Raw genomic sequence first — 22,297 nt, forward strand, 5'->3', positions numbered from 1 at the left:
GAAAATAGGATATCATATTCCTCATACGCCACGTTGTCCCACAACATTATTTAAATGTTTGACATAAAACGAATCAATTTGGGAAAATTTCAGTGACAATTGTCTTTTATTCGCTCAAAAGAAATAAAATTAATATTGCAAAGATGATGTAAAAAGTTGTACGCTTCTAAAACTTAAATTGCTTTAAATATTTATCGATAATGTTGTAAGAAATAGATAAATTACTAACTAAATTGCATGAGATTATTGGTTACTTTGATTGTTTTTCTTTTTTGGGGTTTTCTCTTTTGTTTTGTCATTTTTTGCTGGCTTAACTTAAACTAGTGGCTAATATCTAAGTGGAATTTGATTGTGGGAAATCTCAAAAGGTATTCGATTTGATAACAAGTTTGTATGTCTTATCCTAGCGTCTGAATCGATTTTATGCTGTTGGCATTTTGCTAAGAATTAAACTAGACTTCAATAACAACAGAATTTCGAATGGGTTTGCCGAAAAAGTAAATGGAAATGTCAATCGACTTAAGCCTAAAACGTACTACACAGTATGTACAACTAATGATGCTTTAGATGGGCGAGCGTTCTTTGAGAACGGCTCTCTTGGTATACAGGCTATAAATTCTTTGGAGCTATGAGATTTATGTAACAACAGAATCTTTGGTCATGGCTGGAGCAGCGGCCCCTCCTTCTACTCCATCTTCACCACGGTTTCCCGCTCCACGCCGAACTTGTGCATGGCATAGTTGGTCACATGCTGCTCATGTTGCTGGCTCAAGAGGGCAGCTGCCTGCTGTTGCTGCTGCTGCTGCAGATGTTGCTGCTGCTGCTGTTGCTGCTGCTGCTGCTGCTGCTGGTGCCTCTGGAAGGCGGCCAGTTCGTAGTGCTCGTCCAGGGAGGCCGATCGGCTGAGCATGATCTCGCCATGTTGCTGCTGCTGCCCCTGCTGCTGCTCCATCTCCTCCAGCTTGATGTGCGCCGGCTGGTCATCCTCCTCGCCCGCGGTCAGGTAGTAGGGCGGCGAGGATCTCGCCTGGCCCAGGCCCAGCTGCAGATACGGATTCTGCAGGCTAATATGGCTGCTGTGGCCCAGGGACGATAATCCGCTCGATGCCGTGGTCGGTGTTGAGGTGATCGTAAGTCCCGCCGATCCCGAGCTGGAGCAGCTGGCCTGGGAGGTGAGCGACAGGACCGCCGCCGTCGCCTCCGTCTTGATCGCCGACGCTGCTGCCACCGCCGCTGCTGCTGCCGCTGCCGTAATCGAGTTCGGCAGCAGGTGGGCCAGCAGCTGGTGGTCGCTGGTGGAGCCGCTGCTGCTGCTGTTGTTGTTGCTCAGCTGCTGAGCTTGTAGATATTTCTGTATAAGTTTGCTGTTATTCTCATTGCTGCTGTTGTTGTTATTGAATAGCGTGCTATTGTTGTTGTTGTTATTGTGGAGCTGGTGAGTGGGCGATGGAGTATTGTAGATGGAAGTGGGCGTGCTGGGTGAATGCTGCATGCTGCAGGCTTGCTGCTGATGCTGCTGCTGCTGCTGCTGTTGCATGTTGAGTGGCGACATTTGGTAGTTGGAGCTGGGCGACATGTCCAGTCCGGAGCAGAGCTGCTGCTGCTGCTGCTGCTGCTGCTGATGAGGATGTGGCTGATGCAATGTGGCTGAGGGCGACAATGAGGAGGAACCCATGCTATGTGGCGAGCTGGCCGCCGATGAGTGCTGGTCAGCCATCAGCAACTGCTGCTGCTGCTGCTGCTGGTTGTACTGCTGCTGCGACTGCGATGAGTATGAGTTGTATGGTTTCATGTCGAGCTGTGGCTTCATGTCTTCACATGCCAGGTGAGCGGGGAACAAGAAGAAAGCAAACGTCACGAATTAGGCATGCATGGGGAATGGCCACTGGTCAGTGCAACTTACCATCGTTCACGTCCATCTGGCTGCTGTCCAGGCCGAGGCCCACATTGTGGCAGCTGGCCGCCAGGGAGCCGCTCTCCATGGTGGCGTTCAGGGCGTTCTTCAACTTGGACTTGGACTTTTCGCTCTTGGAACCCTTTGGTTTGCGCTTGCGTTTCTGTGGGAGAGGAATTTTAAATTTAAGTTTATTTACTAATTTCATTTGATAGGATAATAAGAGATAATAAGATGCTTGCCCTATGAAATCAACATGTTTAATCAAATGAACTTTGAAATAACCAATAAATACTACAAGTTAGAATCACTTAATTACACTAGATACTTTTACTTTAAACAGGAATACTTTTATACCAACAGGATTTTTAGAAAGTAATTTTCACATATCATTTCTAACATTATTTAATGTTAAAGAGATAGTGAACATTTTAATTTAAGATTTGATATGAAAATTTTTAGAAAGCACTTATCATATATTCACAATATTTTCATCAGTGTACAGTGTACAGATTGCATTTTTATAGATGCTAGTAAACTCACCTGAATGGTGTCCTTTTTCATGGTCAGCGGTCGGTTGACATTGTGGAGCTTGAAGTACAGTCCGCAGGCGTTGCAGACGGGCTCTCCGGCGGGATTGCGGCGCCACAAGGACGTGTGCGTGGTGTGGCAATTGGAGCACGATAGTCCGGCCCTCTTGGAGGCGCTCTACATGTGGCAAGAATTTGATTAGTAAGTAAGAGATAGAAATACTCGGATAAGCGAAAGCTTTTCGTGTGGAACAACGTTTTCTATGGCAACTCTGGGGCCAAAAGGGGTTTACTGGGGGTATGGATTTACAGACTGGCGGGTTTACTTTTAACAAGTTAGTTCTAAGGTTAGTTAGCAGCGAAGCTGGGCTGGGTTAGTGGCTCTACTCGGACTACTGGGCTCTCCTCTGTTAGTGGAGTGGGTTTTTTTTGGGGGGTTTCGGTTGGTTGGTTGGGTTTTGTTTTGTTTTGGTTTCGGAATCGGTATCGGTATCGGTATCGGTAATTAATGGGCGACCTACCAAGCGTCTCGAATTGGCGCGACTAACGTGCTCGTCGAGCGTCGTGGCTGCAGTGGCTCCCGTTCCCGACGCCACCGCCGAAGTCGCCGAGGTCGCACTCGAGCCTGGACAGGAGGAGTAGGCCTGCGCGGTGGGGGCACCACTCGGGTTGGCCTTACTACGGCCACCGCCGCCCACATTAAATGAGTTGGCCTTATAGAAATCCCCGCCTGATTCAGCGGCCACTGGAATTGAGCAATCAGAATGTTGTTGGTTGTAATATCACAGGAAGCACCTTTTCGATTTGTAGTTTGTTTTTTTTTTTTGTTTTGTCGCATATTAATCTAATTGGCATTTTCGTAATAAATAATAAATTCAATTAATTTCAATTCACTCTCTTGGAGTTTTCTTTTCTTTTTTTGTCAGAAGGGAGCTGGGTGGGCGGGGCGGTGGTGCTGAGGCTGGCGGATGCGGATTTCTATAAGTTTCTGCTTTTTACTTTCAAATACCCACTAGACACTGAGTTCGCACACAGAAATTTTGTTCCACACAAAAGCTTTTCGGTTTTTGATTGGTTAGTAGTAATTGCTGGTAGTTTTTTGTGATTTTGTGAATTTTTTTAAGACATTTGTTTTAGACATTTACCAATCTTCTAGGCTGTTTAATTAGGGGTCGATTCATGCCGTTCATTTTCATGTACAAGCCGCAGGCATTGCACAAATAGTGTCCCGTGTTATCGCGTCGCCATAATGGGGTTGAAATCGCACCACAATTGACACATTCTCGCCCCTCAGTGAAATAATCGGCATCGAATAATGCTTCAAAGATTGACATAGAAATATCGGAATAAGTCATAAGGTTTTTGGTTGCTGCGTGTTTTGGATAGTTTGCTGTTTTGCGTTTTTGTGTGTGTTTTATATATTTAGGTTTGGCTTTTGTGGTGTTCTTTGGTTGGCTTTTATCTCAAGAGTTGAAATAAAATTAATTGAATTTATTATAGAGACGTAGGCTTAGGACTAGCTATATGTAATACTAAGTGATCTTAACAACAGCTGCTGGCAGTTGGTCAGCCAGTTTCTCGTTTTGGGTTTGCTCAGGTTAGGCAAATAACTGGCCATCGATGGGTGTCCTTTTGGCCTGGGCCTGCGGTTGAGTGTTTGTGCGAAGTTCTACCTAAACCCTCTCCAAATAGAAAAGGATCTCGGCTTGTGTGTATTTTTGAGTGCTTTGAGTTTGCTTATGTTCTAGACTGGCCTAATTTTCCATGTTTTTCTTATCCTAAATGGGAACTTACTTGCTGACAAGGATGCCGAGGCGGAGAGGAAGGCTCCGGGAGTGCTGCCATCCACAGCCGCGGCGGCTGCTGCATTGGCCGCCGAGATGGCCCTGCCGTTCCGTATCACATTGGTCACCACTCCGGGTCCGACTCCGACGCCCAGTTGCGCCTGGCCCCCCGAGGAGTAGCCCCCCACCTGATCGAACCAGGGTTCGTTCTGCAAAGAGGGTTATTCTAGGTTAGTTGGGAGTTGAGAAGGGGGACTCCCTGAGTAAGCACCCACCTGACAGCGGTAATTGCTCATTGGAGCGTAGCGTTCGGCGCCACTGACCGAGCCATTGGCCACGCCGCTCACGTAGCCACTGCTGACGGATGCGATGCGCTGGAAGCCGGGCAGAGTGCCTCCCCCACCGCCGCCGCCGCTGTGGCTGCTCCTGGGCGACCCATAGCCATCCTCCAGGGAGCTGTTGTGTCCATTGACCGCCGCTGTGGCCGCTGCCACCGCCGCCGCCGTGGCCGCCGAGGAGCTGGAGTGGTGCAGACCCACTGGCCCCGGGCTGCTGCTGCTGGAGTTGTGGTGGTGCTGCTGGTGGTGGTGCTGCTGCTGTTGCTGCTGCAGTTGTTGCTGCTGGTGTTGCTGCAGCTGCTGCTGCTGCTGGTGGTGATGTTGCTGCTGGAGGTGGGCATGGGTCTGGTTGGGCGACTGCATGCCGTAGGGAATGCCATTGGCCGTCTGGGTGAGCAAGGAGCCAGCATAGACAGAGCTGTAATTAAGGGGAGAAAGTATGATATTTAATATATATGTTTAATACTTATATGTTTTAACAAGAATTTACCACTACTCAGAATTATTTGTAAGAAATGAAGCTTCCAATTTAAACATTTAAAACAAAATAGTACTAGTAGTAATACTAGTACTCGCATTGTTTAACTGTGATTCATTTACAAAAAAATATACAACTTATAAATATATATGTTTTTTGTAAACATTACGAAATGTAAATTATAATTTTAAATCATTTTCAATTTTGCAATGAAATTTTCAATTTGTTTCCAAGAATCTAGGCATGATTTTTATTAATACCTATAGCAATAGTTCTTCAAATACATATTATTGTAGTTCGAGAAGAACATTTTATCAATTTCTTATATTTTGCCAAAAAAAAAACAAACGACAACTGTTTAAGCGTTCAAAAACGCTGGGCACACATTTGCGCGCGTTTCGGGGGCGTTTTTAATCGCTATCGCGCTGTTAGCTCCGCTGCTAAGACCGCACTGTCACTGCTGGGAATACGAGACGCTATTAACATTTCCTGGTTGTTGTTTACTTTACAAGAATGAGTTGTTTTTGCCGTCGACGGACCACCAGCGTCCACTTTTTGGCGTGCTTGCAGTTGAGCCTGTGCGGCTGTGGCCATGAAGCTTTTAATTAAAGAATAAAAGTGTTTGCAGTTCTGTTTACCCCAGGGCGAAAGCAAAAAAAGAGAACCTACGTAATCTTTTGTTTGTTAGCCTTAGTTAACAGTAGCCTGTGCAAATATTTCTGCCAAGACTCGGAAAGACCATAAGAAATAAACAAATTTTTGGGGGGACAATAAAATGCCGCGTAGCCAAAAGTTTGTTTGGGCAACCGATCTTGAAGAGATTTGGGATCATAAGATGAAGGATAGGAGTCTTAGGCCTTCGGATTCACAGGTGGACACTTCAGACAACTCCTACACACTCGTCTCTCCTTGACAGGGAACGAATCGAAATAAATCAATTAACATTCTCCATTGTCTGGTACAACCATTTTGTTGTGTTTTGTTTTCCAAAAAATACAATTCTCTATTTATGTGTAAACAGCAACACAGGAAACACGCGGAAGTGCTCGGCTTAGCTCAGCTTTGGGTTTAACTTCGGCGTTTTCGTTTTCGTTGTGATTTATTTGTATTTCAGTTTGCTGTTTTCAGCTCGCGGTTTTATTTCGGACTGGGTTTTCTGGACGAGGCTGGTCGAGATGTGGATGGAGATGGAGCTGGAGATGGCGAGGGAGATCTCGACCCGGGACCGAGAAGAAAGCACAACCGAATCGGGGCACGCGCGTTTGCATAATGACTCGAGTCGGATTTAGTTTTATGCCAATGCAGTTGCAGTTGTCGCCGCCGCCGCCGCTGCTGCTGCTGCTGCTGCTGCACTTGCAATTGTTGCAGTTGCAGTTGCAGTGGCTGAGGGCCCAAAGCCATCTACCCCAGAGTGATTAGGTGGCGGCGTAAGCCCAACCGAAAAAACAGAAGCCATATCTCTGCACCTATATTCTTTACATATGTGGCTTATTCAATTATCAAACAAACGACCTGCAAGTGAGGGCACTCTTTGTGGCCAGAATTCGGATTCATATGGGCAGCTCTTTCAGCTAGATGCGCACGCTCTCTGATAACAGCACTTATTTCACCTGGGCTCGAGATGCCCCCTGGCTATAATGCAATATATGGCCGCGTATATAGGAAGTCTGAGTGACAACACAAAATGCACGACAACGATATAATATTATCACCGCTGCCGTGGTTGCTGCTGTTGTTGTTGCTGCCCCGAGTTGTTTGTTGCAGGTGAGTATTTTGCGTCGACTTCTTGTTTTTCACATTCACTGGCACCGGCAGGTATGTGTGGCGAAAATGGCATGTGAGCTGGCCAGCAGCGTGATATCTTCTTCTGGTTTCTTGCTGCCGCAGAAGCGAAACTGGCCAAAAAGTCACATACGAAAGGGGGAGCACATCGGCGTCACCAGATGATCTGAGCTACCAGATATGTTGTATTTCCGTCTAAGCAGAGCCCTCAGAAAGATCACAACTCAGTGCAAGCTCTGGTGCAAAACTTTGTCCCCAAAATGAATGCATCATTAGATTGTATCATTGCTATAAATATATTTTTGAAAGCTATTGAATCCCAACATTGAGCTCTCAAAGTATTATAAATAAGCCTTTGTAGCCCTTCAAATGTGACATTTCAGACTGCTCTCAACTAAATGTGCATTCATGCCTGTTTCCATATGCATATGCAAAACACGTTTTCAATTTAGCCAACAACATAGGAAAAACAAATAGTGAAAAACACACAGTGTGGCACAGCGAATCTACGAAGAGAGTACAGCGAAATGAGATCTGTAAAGTGCGGGTGCTCCCAGCGATCGTTATAGAGCCGGCCCCCTACACCCATCCTAACCCTTACGGCCCGAGGTGTACCCATGTACCATGCATATTTTACCTCGGGGGCTGCTGAGTCAGCAGAGGCTACCCTGGAAAGTGTAGAGTGGAGTCTTCTGCGGCACTTGAAGCTGCTGCACCGGGCCGAGCTTGGGTTTCTTTCGAGGGCTTCTATGTCGCTGGCCTGGGCATTGGGTTACCGCGACTCCCAAACAGTCGCACCCTGGCCAGGTATCCTCACACCAAACCAAATAGAGCTTGCAACTGTATACCCAAAACAAGCTAGAAAAATGCGCCACAATTGCAATTTGCATTTTCCTTTTTTTTGGCTGGGCTCTAAAAAGTCACCGAGTTTCCACAGCTCGATCGAATGCGGGTCACGCCCCCTTTTCCCCTTTTTTTTTTTGGTAGTTAACCTGCCTCCATTTGTGGCACGTGCTTGGGACCAGGCCAAATGTGGCCACGTGCAGTGTTACTCTAAGCCATGCTGGTTGAAAAAGCCCAAGAAGAAACCTAGTCAACCGTTTGGAACTCCTGCATCTCTGGGGGCAGTTGGTTCTGCTTGGCCTAAGATCCCCGGCGGGAAAACTCCTGAGTCAGAAGAGCCATGCGTCAATAACTAAGACATTGCATATTCTTGTTTACGAAATTCGAGCAGCAATTTGGTTATTTTTTGCTGAGTTTCGAGCTGGCCGGAGATTTCTTGGGGGAACGCCAAGTGCAAAATCCCCATTGTTTATTTTCAGCTCCAAAAAGGTTAGTGTTACTAATAGAAGCCGAACCAGTCAGCTTCATAGAGAGGATATGGCAAAACAGTGTTTAACAATGAGAGAGATTATTATTTGTGGAAAGATAGGGAACAGAAGAATCGCTCTCTGTCTTCTTTTTAAAAATAAACTTTAGGAGGAATTCTTCTAGATTTAAGGAAGGTTTTTAAAGCGCTGCCTTTTATAAGAAATATTATAGTAAATATTGTTATATTATTATAATGAATATTATATAGTCTTCTTTTTAAAAATAAACTTTAAGAGGAATTCTTCTAGATTTAAAAAAGGTTTTTAAAGCATTGCCTTTTATAAGAAATATTATTGTAAATATTGTTATATTATTATAATGAATATTATTATAGTCTTCTTTTTAAAAATAAACTTGAAGAAGAATTCTTCTAGATTTAAAGAAGGTTTTTAAGGCACTGCCTTTTATAAGAAATATTATTGTAAATATTGTTATATTATTATAATGAATATTATTATAGTCTTCTTTTTAAAAATAAACTTTAAGAGGAATTCTTTTAGATTTAAAGAAGGTTTTTAAAGCATTGCCTTTTATAAGAAATATTATTGTAAATATTGTTATATTATTATAATGAATATTATTATAAAACATTTGTTAGAATTGTGTTTAATAAGACGTTCCTATATAGTATGCCCTTGGACCCCAAAGTACTGCCCCTCTAAGCCACCTCCCTGTAAGCGGCATGCTCTTCCCATGAGACATCTGTGATGCCTTCTCCACAACTGTGTTTTGTTTATGTTTTTTGTTGTGCCCGCTGGAAACACATTCTTCGAGCCGAACTAACTAGCTGGCTGGATGAAAGTGGAACAGATTTTTGCATTCCTCGCACTGGGTAAACCACCTGAGAATGCCATAATGCCATAACCATAACCGACTGTATTTGAGTGTGGGCATGGATTTGGGGCTTCTCCAGCGCGGTGAGGGCGGAGAAGAAGGAGTCGGAGCCGGAGTCCAAAGCCCGAGCTTTGGAACAATGAGCCACAATTGCGGCTTCGTCACTCCGCTCGAGAAGTCGCGCCAGGGCGGGAGAAATATGAATCAGCCGGCGCGGCACTGGAGCTCTGTTAGCTGATCGCTGATCGCGGATCGCGGATCGGTGCTCCGATCATGACTTTTAACGGTGTCGCCAAGCGGGCGAAAGGCACGTGCGCCCGCGAGCTTCGTGATAGTGAGCTCATTAGCTCTACGGCTCACTGCTCACTGGGCAGAGACTCACCTGTTCTGCAAGCTGCTGGCTGGCTGGGTGGCCACAAAGTACGCCTCGTTCTCCGGCGAGAGGCTGTCCCGCTGGCTGGCGCTGGTCAGCTGGGTGAATCTCTGCAGGGTGGACAATGGGTGCGAGGACGAGGGCGAATCCCCGCCAGCGGAACTAGTGGAGTTGTTGTGATGGTGCTGCTGGTGATGTTGCTGCTGCTGCTGCTGCTGCTGCTGTTGCTGCTGCTGCTGGTGGTAGAGTTGCTGCTGTTGCTGGTGCAGCAGTTGCTGCTGCTGCTGGTGCAGCTGCTCGTGGGTGAGGGCATAGGGACTGGCCTCCTTGAGGGTGTGCAGATCGGAGACGGAGGTCAGCACATGGTAGTTGCTGCTGTGCCCGTCCTCGAAGCACTCGTCCTTCAGCGTGTCCTGGATGACCTCGTCAATGTTGGGCGTTGTGCCCTGGGCCGCTGCAGCTGCTGCTGCCGCGACCAAGTGCTCGTGGCTGGCCATGCCCACGCCCACGCCGCCGCCGCCGTAGACGCTGTACAGCGCAAAGTTGTTCCGCATGATGGGATCCGTAGTGCTGGCGTAGTGCTCGTACAGCTGGGCCGGAGGATGGCTGCCCGGATAGGGAAAGTGGCCGAAGAGGTGGTGGTGGTGGTGCGAGGCTGCCGCTGCTGCCGCCGCTGCTGCTGCCGCTGAACCGCTGCTCAGGTCATAGGCCAGCCAACTGGCCTGGTGTTGCTCCTGCACTGCCTGCTGGTGATGATGTTGCTCCTGCTCCTGCTGCTGCTGCTGTTGATGCTGCTGCTGTTGCTGCTGCTGCTGATGTTGCTGCTGCTGGGTGAGGAACTGTTGCTGCTGCTGCTCGTAGATCTGCTGCACACTTTCGGGCAGGCACTTAATGGTGGACACTTTCTGGTGGACACTTTCACTCGCGACGCTCTCCGGCTGATTAGGATTGCTATTGTTGTTTAGCGCACTGGGTTCCTCGGCGATTGAGGCGACTGCTGTTGCTGTTGCTGCTGTGTCGCTTAATGTTGCTGCTGTTGCTATTGCTGTTGCTGCTGCTGCTGTTGCTGTAACCGTGGCCGACGCGTTTGGTGTGGTTACCGCTTGGCTTGCTGTTTCGCTGACAACTGAAGTGTGAGCCTGCGAGCGCGCGGACTCAAGTGTCGATAAATTCGCTGCGGCGGCCGTCGCTGCCTCCGCGGGCTGCGCCGTCGGCGTCGCTGCCGCTCCCTCTGCCGGCTCCGCGGCGATCGCTAGTGCCGTCTCTTTCGCCGCTGCACTTGGTCCTGTTGCAGCAGCAGCAGCCGTTGCTGTTGTTGTTGCTGTGGCTCCTGCCGCTGCTGTTCGTCCTGACTGCCGCTTGTTGTTGTTGGACTTGGCCGTACGGATCTTGCTGTCCGCCGCATTGGTCAGCAGGCTGCCGCCCGCCTTGGCCCCCGAGCCCGCGCCCGCTGCCGCCCCCACGCCCCCCGCCGCCTTCTCCTTGGGCTTAGTCGTTTTCGTCATTATTCCGATTCCGGCCGTTCGATCCCCTGCAATTGTCCGGACTCTGCGCCGCAACCCACGTACGTGTCCGTATCCGGCGCGATTTTTCCACAAACTGATTCGATTTGAGCGGCCTGCGCTTCGAGATTCGAAATACGGCGCAGCAGTACGAAAAAAACGATTGAAACAAGCTTATTAAATATGTTTTTTTAGAAAATCAAATCGAGCACAAATCTCGGCGAGCATCCTCTCTCGCCCTCTCCCCAAGTCGGCGCTGCCCATTGATTACAGTTGTGTTTGGCCCGCTCTGCGCCTTGCTCCACATGCCGTTACACGAGCGCCGCTCCAAACCGTAATCTCCAAGGGTACGCAGCAAAAAATATTACCATTTATAAAGAAATTCTCCAAGGATCAAGCATTCACAAAGTTATTTAAAGTTTGTCTTTTTATTTTCAATTATTAATTCCACATAAGGAATTTAAATTCAAAGAACACTACTCAATAATCATTAGTTATAAAAAACAAAACTTACTATTTTTAGTTTAGTTATCACATACTGTTCTAAAAACCTAATTCATTAAATAGTCAAGACTTTTTATAGGTCAAAAGATTTTCCAAAGAATATCAACATTTTCTTCCACTGTACAGCTTAAAACATTTCGAAATGTTTCATTCCGAGCTCCACACGCTCTCCCACTCCACACTCTCTTCTGGTGGAGCCCGCTCTTTGGCTCCTCTCTTTCTCTTCCTGCGCCGTTGGCTTTGTACTGTTGTTTGTATGCTAATGCCTGCCTTATCGCACCCATTGCCAGCGCCTGGTGTTGCTCGCTCGCTCCCTCTCGCTCTCGCCAATGCCCCTAAATACAGGTTCCCTGCTTTTAGCTACGCCTCTCACTGCAGCAACAGCAACAACAACAGGCGTAGAAAGTGGGCGGAGGGGTGGGGGCCAGGCCGAGGCAGAGGCCATGCCGGATTGTTGTTGTTGCTGCCGCGACCTCAACTGTTCCTCGATTGGTGTTGTTGTGGTTGGCCGACTGGCGGTTGCAGGCGACCGCAGAGCCAGTACACACTAAATCTGAAAAATATGTAGAAAAAAACGAACCATTTATAATAATATTACTTCAAGTCCTAGCTAATTAAAAAGGAAATTAAAAAACTCAACAAATTAAAAGGAATTTTTTGAAATTTTTAGACCTGACCTTAAAAATGTAATTTGAAATTGTTATAAGAAACACGGAATTATAAGAAACAAAAAAGTATTTATAAAAAACCAGCAACTATTCATATAAATTCCGAATATATTTAACAAAAATTTAGAGAGTGAATTGCAAAAATATTCAGTTTTTTTTTGGTTTTGAGATAACAATATTAAAATTTATAAAAAAAAAACTTTTAAAATAAAAAGAATTAAAATAATGCCAAAATGAAAAATTATTTTATATCTAAAACAAAGATTAGAAACCAAATAAAATGTTGGCAAGTTTTATGAGATAACGTAGAAATAGTAATTTAAATTTTAACCATTTACCAAGCCGAAAAACGTTAAAAATTATACCAATTTAAAATATAATTGCAGTTGATTAAACAAAACAAATTGCTCCCCACCTCAACCCATTACTTTCGGCTTGGCTAATACTCTCAGTGCGCTTCATGGTGGTTTTTACAAATCAAACGTGAAATGTACACATAAATCAGTACAAAGTAAATCGAGGGCAAGAAACAAATTCGAAAATTCCTCCAAAATATTTCGAAATATCATGCGTGTTAGGAGGGGAGTCTTCGAACCCAGACACACTTTCATGCCTATCGCGAGGACGCGAACATTAAAATCATGGCACGACGCGTGTTGAATTTCAGGACCGGGTCAAAGGACACTCCTCGCGGCGAGACAAGTGAACGCTGGAGCCGAGTCGTGAGAAAGACGCACAGCGAAAGACTTTCCCCTGGACTCCGTCTCGACTTTGGATCTCCGTGGCTCCGGGGGCCCTTGCAAATTCCCCAGACGTCGCGCCAAAATACGCTCAAAAACGATCGTAAAATTATGCACTCGAGCTGCCGCTTAATGGCTGATTAAAAAATGGTTACATTTGAACCAGGACGAGTCGTAAAACGACTTTCGAGTGGATTTTTGGGAGGCTCGGTCGGTGGTTTTATGGCCTTTTTATCGTCATTTGAATAGGCGGCACCAACGATCTGTTTGGACATTTTGGGAACATTTTAACGATCGCCGATCAATTGGAAAAGTAGGCGACCCTCAAGTGCTTCGGCCCGCAAAGCAAATTCGAACCTAAATGGTCACTCCATTTTGAAATTCAACGGGACACGAGTACCCATACACTGGCGCACAGACATAAATGGCATAACCTTTGTGGGCATTTAAAACCAAATAAGTGTATGTTATTAAATATACGAAAAATCGAGGCTGATAAGGTGCTCTTGGGATCGCTCTGATGCCGCTCCGAAGCGGGCGAACTAGACCGGACCTTTCCCTACACATGGGGACGGAGGTTGACGCCTCTCCGCGATCGCCCCATTTGTTTTATTTTTTAATTATTTGTTCACATATTTTCATACTCGACTTTGGCTGCCCCAACACTCTCGACCGGGAACGAACAAATTTCAATTTTTCAACCAAAGCAAAAACAAGTCTTTCGAAATACTGCCTGCATGTGCCTGGGATCCATGGTGGAACTTTAACCTTGAACTTATTAATTGCCAGGTTTGAAAAACTGGCACAGACGTCACCGGGGCGATCGGCTCAATTTAACACGCGGTTCGCGCATGTCGAGGACCTAAATAATATATTAAGTCATCAAATTAGTTTGGGGCTTTGTACAAAAGATTTCCATTGATCTTTCTTCAAGAAAATATTTGTACTAAAAGCAAAATAAACAAATCGTTTTTGAAACTTGAAAAAATTCATTTTCTGACCTCTTTTCAAGCTGTAAATACATATAATATTTATTCAAGAAAAGATCCAAATCTTTAGCCATTTAAATAAAATATTGTACCAAGTTCCAACTCTATACATCAGTATTGGAGAACTTAAAAAAATAGATTTTCAGACCTTTTTCCCAGTTTTAAAGTACATATTATATTAAATTTCTTCAAGAAAAGGTCCATATCCTCAGAAAAAAAAAATATAGTACCCAATTTCCACTCTATACATAGATAATTTGTTTTTCGAAACTTAACAAAAAGATTTTTTGACCTGTTTTTAAGCTTTAAAGCACATATCCTCTTAAATTTAATACAGAAAAGATCCATATCCAAAGCAAATTAAATAAAATATGTAAATATATATATAAAATATAAAATATTATAAAATCCAACTCTAAAATCTTAAAAAAAAAGGTTTTCTATATATTCAAGGTTTTAAATAACATTTCTTCAAGAAATCATCCCTATCCAAAGCAAACTAAACGAAATGTAGTACATCATTCCAAACCCATTCATTAGTTTTTCTAAAACTATTCAAAAACTTTCTTTGATCTGTTATCAAGCTTAGAACTTTGAAGTACAACACCAACCTCAAACGTTCTCACACTCGACTTCGAATTTACCTTCTTGTATAGCACTCCCCAGCTATACCCTCTGTTTGGTTCCTGTGACCCCAAGCTGGCAGTGTTATGCCTAGTTAGCCGCGATAAGTCCGGGTTCTATAAACGAAATGCATTGAGTACAAATGCAAATAACGGTGGGCGGCCTCAAAAACCCCGACTTTAATAGTGGCATTCGCCCTACAATGTGAGTCAGGGCTGAGTGCCCCGCCTGGCTGAAAGTTCCGAAGACTGGGCGGAGCTCCGGAGGAGCTGAGTGTCAACAAACAAGAAAACCCCGCTCCAGAGCCATCTCCCGAGCCAATAAATCACCCAGTGAGCCCTGGCGATGCTATGCTAATGATGTGATTTACTGCCATAGTCCTTGGGCGAAGGATAATCGTGTGGGTGTGCGGGCGAGGAGGTGCCCCGTTTCACACTCGATCTCCGAATGGCAATGGGCCGTGGCGCAGCTCTCGGGTTTTTGTGAGGGGACCATCTCGAATGCCCACTGCTTGTGGCGAAAAGTCGTTTAATAAGTTTTATAGGGCTCAGCCGAGACATTAGTAAATCCACCGGGGGCCAACTCAGGCAGAACTATTCCTATTTGTGTATCCCACGAGACCAAAACACGTACACACAAATTAGGGGGTTTCTTCTTTTGAGGAACAAAGCTATTTTGACATATTTATGGTGCCCGAAAATGGGTTGCCTCGCGGGGCAGGTTCCCCCACCCCGCGCCGCAAACAAGTGTCAGCCGTGGCGAGTGTCTCACATATCAGGACGATCGTCATCGATGGCTCTCCGGTGCCGATGTATTTATGCATTTTTAATATTTTCGTGTACATCGCGGCCATAAATATTGCACTGGTAACACAACACGCCACGGATCCATTTCATCCCCGGGTCCCGAGTCGAGTGCGCACTCCCTATCTTTGGATACAAGTCGTTTGACTCCTTAAGCGCCAATTATCAGCATCGTTATGTGGTAGGCATTCGAGTAACAATCCCACAATAAGCCGAGAGTTGCCCTTCGTCGAAGCATCCCAGTCAAGTGGCCTGTGCGGTCTGCCCCAAAGCCGGGCTCTTATCAAACCCATTAAATGACCATTGAGAACATGTCTTTAGCACTCTTTTAATGCAACAATAACCAGCGCAATTGTTTCTGGTTATCTTCAGATGCTGGGCGGTAGATAGGGAAGTGGAAAAAGTCACGATTCTGCCGGGCTTAAATTAATTTCATCTGAAGTTTACACACTTTGACAAATTTTAAGGGATTTTCAAAAGAAATGAAATGAGGTATACCAATATTAAAATTTGTATACCCTACAGTATTTAAAATAAGTTGATATAAGAATGATAAGAAGGTTCCATACAGTTTAGTGTTATATCAATACTACTACTATATCATTACGATCGACATACATTTTTTGTTTTGCCATTTCATTTCACCTAAATAATTATTATTTATTATTTATCTTATTATATTTCATTTCATTATCATTATTTCATCTTACCTAAATAATTATTATTTATTATTTACCTTATTATAATTGATAATATCCTTTATAATTTTAGGTTGAAATTAAATAAAATTCAAGTTGATCTTCACTTTTTTTCGAAATGGTTTTATTCTATTTTGTAGTAATGATAATGGTACTTATTTCAGGAACCTTCTGCTGCTCATATGCCATTATCGATTTGGAAAATTTTCCCGTCTATGCAAATAGCATTTACATGACTTACTTGTCCAATTTGTAAGACAAACACCATGTGACGTTGAATTAAATGAGCAAACACTTAGACCATCATTAGGTAATGTGGTCGGAAGGATTTGATTCTTGCCGAACATATTTCCCGCACATTTGCGGCGGCAGAGAAAAGTTTTTCCCATTTTCCCACAGGCGGACAAACAAAAAAGCGGCAATTGAACCTATTTAAATAGACTTTGTAGTGGAAACTGTCAAGAAGCCACGATTAAGCCGCACTGATCAGTGCTAATCGGCCGGCCAAGCCGCAGACGGCTGCCATTTGCCCTTGGCTGGGACCAGGTAGGATTCCCATTGCCATCCTCCCTCCTAGGGGTTCTAGGGGCACCAGGTAGGAGACAGCTCGAAGGTAAACAGGACAAAATGGCAACACGCGCCGACACGATACAAATTGATCGTGACAAAGGGAAGGGGAAGGGGAAGCGGACTGGACATCTCCGGGTATCCTGGGGATGCGGTTGTTATTGGAATTGCCGCATCCGTGCTCGGGTCGTCCTTTCGCTCTCGGCCCAAGCAAACAAACAGCATTATGAATTTGTTTTCGCTGACAACGTCAGGGAAAATATTGTCCCTTCCATTGTTGGGTTATATAATTTTGGAAAATATGTTTTTACTTTCCGTCGTTGGCCGAGTACCTAGCGCTGGCGCTTTACAATTAGGGCGTCCACTTCAAAAGTGATGATTTTTTAATGATTCGCCCGGGAGACACTCGCGGTGGGAGATCGACTAATGGGGGGAGTGTTTCAAAGGAGCTAACGATAAGGTGCTTAGTGCAGAGTCCTAAATATCGAGATACCTCAATATCAAAGAAAATTACTTTATTTCAGGGGATATTTTAGGATATTTCTAATCCTAACTAGTTTTAAAGAACTTTAGAACTTAAGGATCTCCTGTTTTAATAAAATAACATAAGACAATACCTAAAGTATCCCCAGGCCTCTAATACATTTGTTTTATTTTTTACTAAGAAAGAAATATTGGGTTAAGATATCATTACAAAAAGTATAGTATATCCAATTCATTTGCATTTAAATATTTTAAACATGGGCTTACTCCAAGGCTCTAATTACCTTACATGGCCTGTGAGTTTATCTGTCAGATAAACGGAATTCCCCCATTAAAAACCAATCCCGAATAGGTGGGTAAATAGAGCATTCCCATTCATGAAAGGATGAATCAGCACACCGGAATTTCCCGGTCCTGGGACGAAATTCATGAATGGAAGACGCGAAGTCCTAAACTCATTAATTTTTATGCGGCAAACAACGGCGGACAGTGAAAGTAAGGTTGGGTAATTAAAGTTCGGCAGCCCAGAACAATGCAAGTCGGAGCGATGACGGGGCTGTGGAATAGGGATTGGAATAGGGACTGGGACTGGGACTGGGTCTGGCACTGGGCATATCCTGTCAAACACACATTACGAGGAAGGTGGACAGGTAAGCCTCGGACCGGCAACAGGTACTCATCGCAGACCCAGTTAAGAGACACGCGCGGATACTCATCCTCGTCCTCGTCCTCCCATCCCCTGTAGATATGGCCCTGCAGCTCTGTGTCTATATGGAGTAGGTGCGGTTTTTCCTAGACTTTGGCGCATTCGGTGGATGTGGACGTGGGATGTGGCTGTGGCTGTGTGCAGAGCTCGGGGAACTGGAACTGGGACGTGGCCAGAGCAATTAACGATTAAGACAAACACGAGTGTCTTGTATCTTGTATCTTGCATCTTGTCTCTGGCCGATTGTTGTTTGCCGTGCATTCTGTTTGCCTTTCGGAATTTCACAAAAATTCCTTTTATACCACAATTTTTACTCGGCTCTCTGGTGTTTTCCTCAGTGCCAATGTTAATGTTTAATGTATGTGACTGTCCGTCATTCTGGGCTGTTTGTCCCCGGCTCGGTTTTGGTTTTCGCGGTGTTTGTTGTCGCGGTTTCCTCGATGGTACCCAAAAGTAAACCCCGGCTGTTTGCAGATGCATTTCGCTAAGGAGGTACACGTGTCAGCGGAATGGGCACTGGGGGTTCCTTGGGGCTTTCCTTGGAAAATCACTGGGCTGAACAGCAAAAGGCAATTGTCGGTTGCGTGCGGGAATTCGCTGGCCTTTATTATATATTGTTTTTCATCGCTTTTTCGTAATTAATTTCCAATATGGCTGGCCTGTGGCAGGAAGTCATGTGTGTGTAAGTATGAATTTATGGCTACCATGTATAGTATAAGGCCCCACTACATTTATTTCTTTTGTTTTGGAATTCTCCTCAGAATTGCTTATTTTTCTTGAATAAGTATTTCTTTTTATTTTCCCCCACAGTTGTGTATATACAAAGTAAGTGTCGTGGTTGTTGTAGGGGTCTGGCGATAAGGCCGTCGACGTTGTTGTCGTCGCCGCAAATGAACGACCGCAGAGGCAACAAGTTGTAGGAGCAGGCAGCCGGGCCCCAGCGCTTGACTCGCACTTTGTTTTTCAGTCGCTCGAAAAGCCTCACATAGTACATAATACTATGTACATGCATGGGCACAATTTAAATTGTACGAGTGCCTGTACATACGCCTCGTACATGGCCACTTGCTGGGTGACACTGGCTGGAGCTCGGAGGCATTGCCCCACCCTCCGGCTGGACGGAACCCAGCGTTTTGTGCTTTTCGGGTTCGTTGATCGTCATGCTGGTTTCATGTAATCGTCATAATTTTCCCTACTTTTCCTTTTCCGACTTGGCTACTTCTTCTTTATCTCCTTTTTGCGTTATGCTGCTACATATGAGGCTGGTAAGTTGGGGACCCATACCATGTTTAGCTATTGCAACAAGGTTTTACATTTTATTATTCTCGTTACTCGTTTGTATTTAAAAAATACATATTTTAATCTATCCCATAGTAAACCAATTTTAATTTTAAAATATATACACAATTTTAGGTTAGGCCATGCTACGTTTGAGATCATCCCATATAAAAACCAATTTCAATTTTATAAATATTTAAACAATTTATAAAGTATAAAAAAGTTTTTTTTTAAATACTCATTACAAGTGTCGTAAGTTGGGTATTTACACTATGCCTAGCTAACTGAAGTACTTTCTGCAGTTTGTTTTTATATTACAAAAATATATTTCAGTTCATTCCATAAATAAACCAACCATAGTTTTATAAATATTTTAAAATTTATAAAATATAAATATTAAAAAAAATACCAATCAAAGGTCTGGAAAGTTTTTGGATCCATACCATGGCTAACTATTGGGGCAAGGTTCTACATTTAGTTATTATATCACAATAATTTATTTCAGTTCATCCCGTAAATAACCGAATTACAATTTTATAAATATAAACAATTTATAAAACATAAAGAAGTATTTCAAAGGAAATACTTACTTATCATCTTTGTTTTTATGTTTCCAAAGCCATTTTTACTTTGCAACTCATAACAAAAATGAGTGCACATATAAAAACCATGAGTAATTATGATATTTCTGCCCAAAGTGATGATTAACATTCACATTACGTGACTTATAGCATGCTGCATCTCGCATTTTTGTAGCTTTTCATAAATGATTTGCTCTCCAGATAGTTTGCATTTAATTATATAACAATTTAACTAAGCGCAGCCCAGTTCGACTCTGGGGAACTTACAAAGTGGTCCAGGCGGAGCAGGCCAGCTTCCCAGGCATAGTGCCACTTCAATTGGCAGTACGCTGTGGGCTAGGTCCAGAATCCAGAGCCCAGAAACCAGAGTTGGGTGTTCGCATCCGTCGCGCTCATTATGAGGGGCGTTCGGCACATGTGGTTTACATCGATGATGATGCCCGGGCCAGGGCATCTGGCGATCCCACGCGCTAAGCAGGCGTTAAATTTCGGCTTCGATGCCGGACGGACTGCGAGGGGGCGTCAACCCGGCAAATGAAAGTGTCACACAGGTCACGCCGACGGATCACAACTCTTTCGAGGAAGCGGATGGATGGCTTTCCCGGGCGCCCCGACCTCCGATTGTGTTGGTCAAACTCACGTCGCTTTTGTGGCTAAACACACATTTAAAGGATTTCCCTTGCGCCGGCGCAACTTTCCTTGCAATTTTTCCACGCCCAACGGGTTTTCTTCGGTTGCACGCCCCCCAGAAAGATCACTGTGATAATCGCCGGTCACTCCTCTACACCTCACCGGTGTTCCGGACGGGATGGACTTGGCTAGATTGGCTTGGGTTGGGAGAGGACCCGACCGACCGGACCCGCATCCGAGCTCCGACCTACTACTACAACTTTTCAAATGCTACTCGGCCCGGAGCCACCCAAAGCAAGGCGAGTGAAATATTCTTGATTAAAACTTATCAGAGCACAATTCATATCACCTTTTCAAAAACAGCAACAACAGCAAAGTAACGATTGTACTTTATTATCGGCGACGCAACCGTCGAACTCATTGCGCCGTGTACTCGGTACTTTGGCGTAGTTTGGCTCTCGCCTGCCGGCCGCCGGTTGCCGGTTGGCGGTTCCGCTGATTGGACGCAGCCAAGATATGGCTATCTGAGCCCGGCCCGATGCCAGTTCGATTGCCATCCCAGCCCCACAGACGCCACCTTGGAGGGGCGGGCGGAGCGAGCAGGACAGGCACTGCGAGGGCAGAGATACCCAAACGCGATTTGATTAAGTTGCATCACGCGCCGGTCGCGCGACTATCCTTATCGGGGCAACTCTGCGACTTGGCGAATAAACACACTGGCACACAGGGCGAGCCGAGTCCTTATCAACTCTGGCCTGGCCGGATTTCGATTGGTGACGACATCATCGGGAGTCCGACCAGATTGCCACTATCGCGGGCGGTAAGCTCCTCGCTAAGAAGTGGTAATGGGTGACCCGGATTGCCCTTAAAGTAGTGCGGATGGGCTTTCCAAGAAACTGAAGGATCGTAAAATAATAATATATATAAACAGGAATGATTTGAATATATACTTATCTTAACATATTAACCAAGAATAGAATGACACTCCTAAGTCATAAAATGGTATTTATATGCTTTCCAAGAAATTAAAGGGTCCCACAATAATAACAATATATGAAAATGAATATTTTTGAAAAATAAATTTATTAACATACAACCAAATTTTAAGAATCATTCATTTGCTAAAACATATTTTTCATTTATTAACTATTTTTATGGATCTTAAAGTTTAAAAAGTCCTTAAAAACACAATGATCTTCAATAACTTTAAGCCACGTCTCGAAAAACCAAATTTAGAGTAACTTCGTTTCGTTTTCGAGAACATTTATTCTCAAATTCCGATCTCTATTATTCGGAGTGAATATAACAGAAAAAGCAACATGGTTTTAAAAAGGAAAAAAATAAATGTTATGTTTATTCAGTCTCTTACTATCTAAGTAAGTTTAGCATAACCCACTTTATTTACTGAAATTGTGCCAAAACACACCCCTTTTTCAAGGAACTGATAGCGCGGCCTAGCAAACGACCTTGCCTATCTCTCAAACTCTTTTTTCCGGATCTCTCCCCTGGCGATAAAGCCCAACGGCATAACTTAAACAAGAAATATAAACAACGTATACGCCAGGGAAATGCCAAAGAGTCTGCTTTGTCTAAAAAAATATACAAAATAAGCCAGTCGCCCAAATAAAACGATAAAAAAGTGTCAAGGAATTCCTATAAAATAACAAAATGCCGGTTCCTATGACGTCATGCGGATTGATAAGGGCCTCAGTATCAAGAAACAGAAACAAAAAGGGCAGAAAACAAACATATTGCAAACAGAAACATTGATAAAACCGGACGAATCAGAAGCGGGGAGCGGGTGACGAGGCGAAAACAATGCTGGCGAGATAAGGAGGTAAATAACCTGGCGGAAAACTTTAAGTCGGCGCCTCGACGGCCGGCAAAAGATCCTAACTAGGAGGAGGAGGCTCTGGCCACGGCCTGCGGGTCACCCATGCGGGGAGCAAGGGAGGAGGAGTATAGAGCTGGCGATAAGGATGCCAGGGTGCGGGTGCGGGTGCTGGGTCGGGCTGCCAGCTATCAGCAGAAGCAGTAGCAAAGTCCGGAAGATGCCTTGTGGTCAGAAGATAAAAGGCCGGAGTGGGTGTTCCAGAAGAAAGGGGATGTACTGAGAAAAATCACCGCTCGAAAACCGGAA

General features: G+C 44.7%; 1 protein-coding gene and 1 long non-coding RNA gene across 4 annotated transcripts; both read right to left on the reverse strand.

Moving 5' to 3' along the window:
- Window positions 1-77: 77 nt before the first annotated feature.
- On the reverse strand, window positions 78-11,027 carry LOC108026218 (box A-binding factor). 3 transcript variants are annotated; one of them, XM_017097035.3, is made up of 7 exons: window positions 9,394-11,023; window positions 4,484-4,964; window positions 4,219-4,417; window positions 2,946-3,169; window positions 2,438-2,602; window positions 1,904-2,057; window positions 78-1,812 (listed from the first exon to the last, which is right to left on the reverse strand). In XM_017097035.3, the coding sequence occupies exons 1-7, from the start codon at window positions 10,887-10,889 to the stop codon at window positions 686-688; spliced, it is 3,846 nt and encodes a 1,281-aa protein (XP_016952524.3). In that variant the 5' UTR covers window positions 10,890-11,023; the 3' UTR covers window positions 78-685. The 3 variants fall into 3 exon arrangements, with proteins under 3 accessions (XP_016952524.3, XP_050744403.1, XP_050744404.1); XM_050888446.1 differs by lacking the exon at window positions 2,946-3,169 and adding an exon at window positions 3,570-3,742 and having other exon boundaries at window positions 9,394-11,022; XM_050888447.1 differs by having other exon boundaries at window positions 928-1,351; window positions 9,394-11,027.
- A 268-nt stretch (window positions 11,028-11,295) lies between these two features.
- LOC127011510 (uncharacterized) lies at window positions 11,296-20,416 on the reverse strand. The gene is made up of 2 exons (XR_007764503.1): window positions 19,795-20,416; window positions 11,296-11,943 (listed from the first exon to the last, which is right to left on the reverse strand). It is a non-coding gene; the product is annotated as an uncharacterized LOC127011510 (long non-coding RNA).
- Window positions 20,417-22,297: the final 1,881 nt, after the last annotated feature.

The sequence above is a fragment of the Drosophila biarmipes genome, chromosome 3R (genome assembly GCF_025231255.1).
Source record: "Drosophila biarmipes strain raj3 chromosome 3R, RU_DBia_V1.1, whole genome shotgun sequence".
Lineage (NCBI taxonomy): Eukaryota > Metazoa > Arthropoda > Insecta > Diptera > Drosophilidae > Drosophila > Drosophila biarmipes.

What these genes read in the sequence shown, in the direction of transcription:
- LOC108026218 (XM_017097035.3), bottom strand. Translation starts at nt 10,889, where the DNA reads ATGACGAAAACGACTAAGCCCAAGGAGAAGGCGGCGGGGGGCGTGGGG. An exon ending in GCCAGCAGCTTGCAGAACAG is followed by an intron (nt 4,965 to 9,393) that starts GTGAGTCTCTGC and finishes CCTTAATTACAG; the next exon opens with CTCTGTCTATGCTGGCTCCT. An exon ending in CCAGATGGACGTGAACGATG is followed by an intron (nt 1,813 to 1,903) that starts GTAAGTTGCACT and finishes TGGCATGTGAAG; the next exon opens with ACATGAAGCCACAGCTCGAC.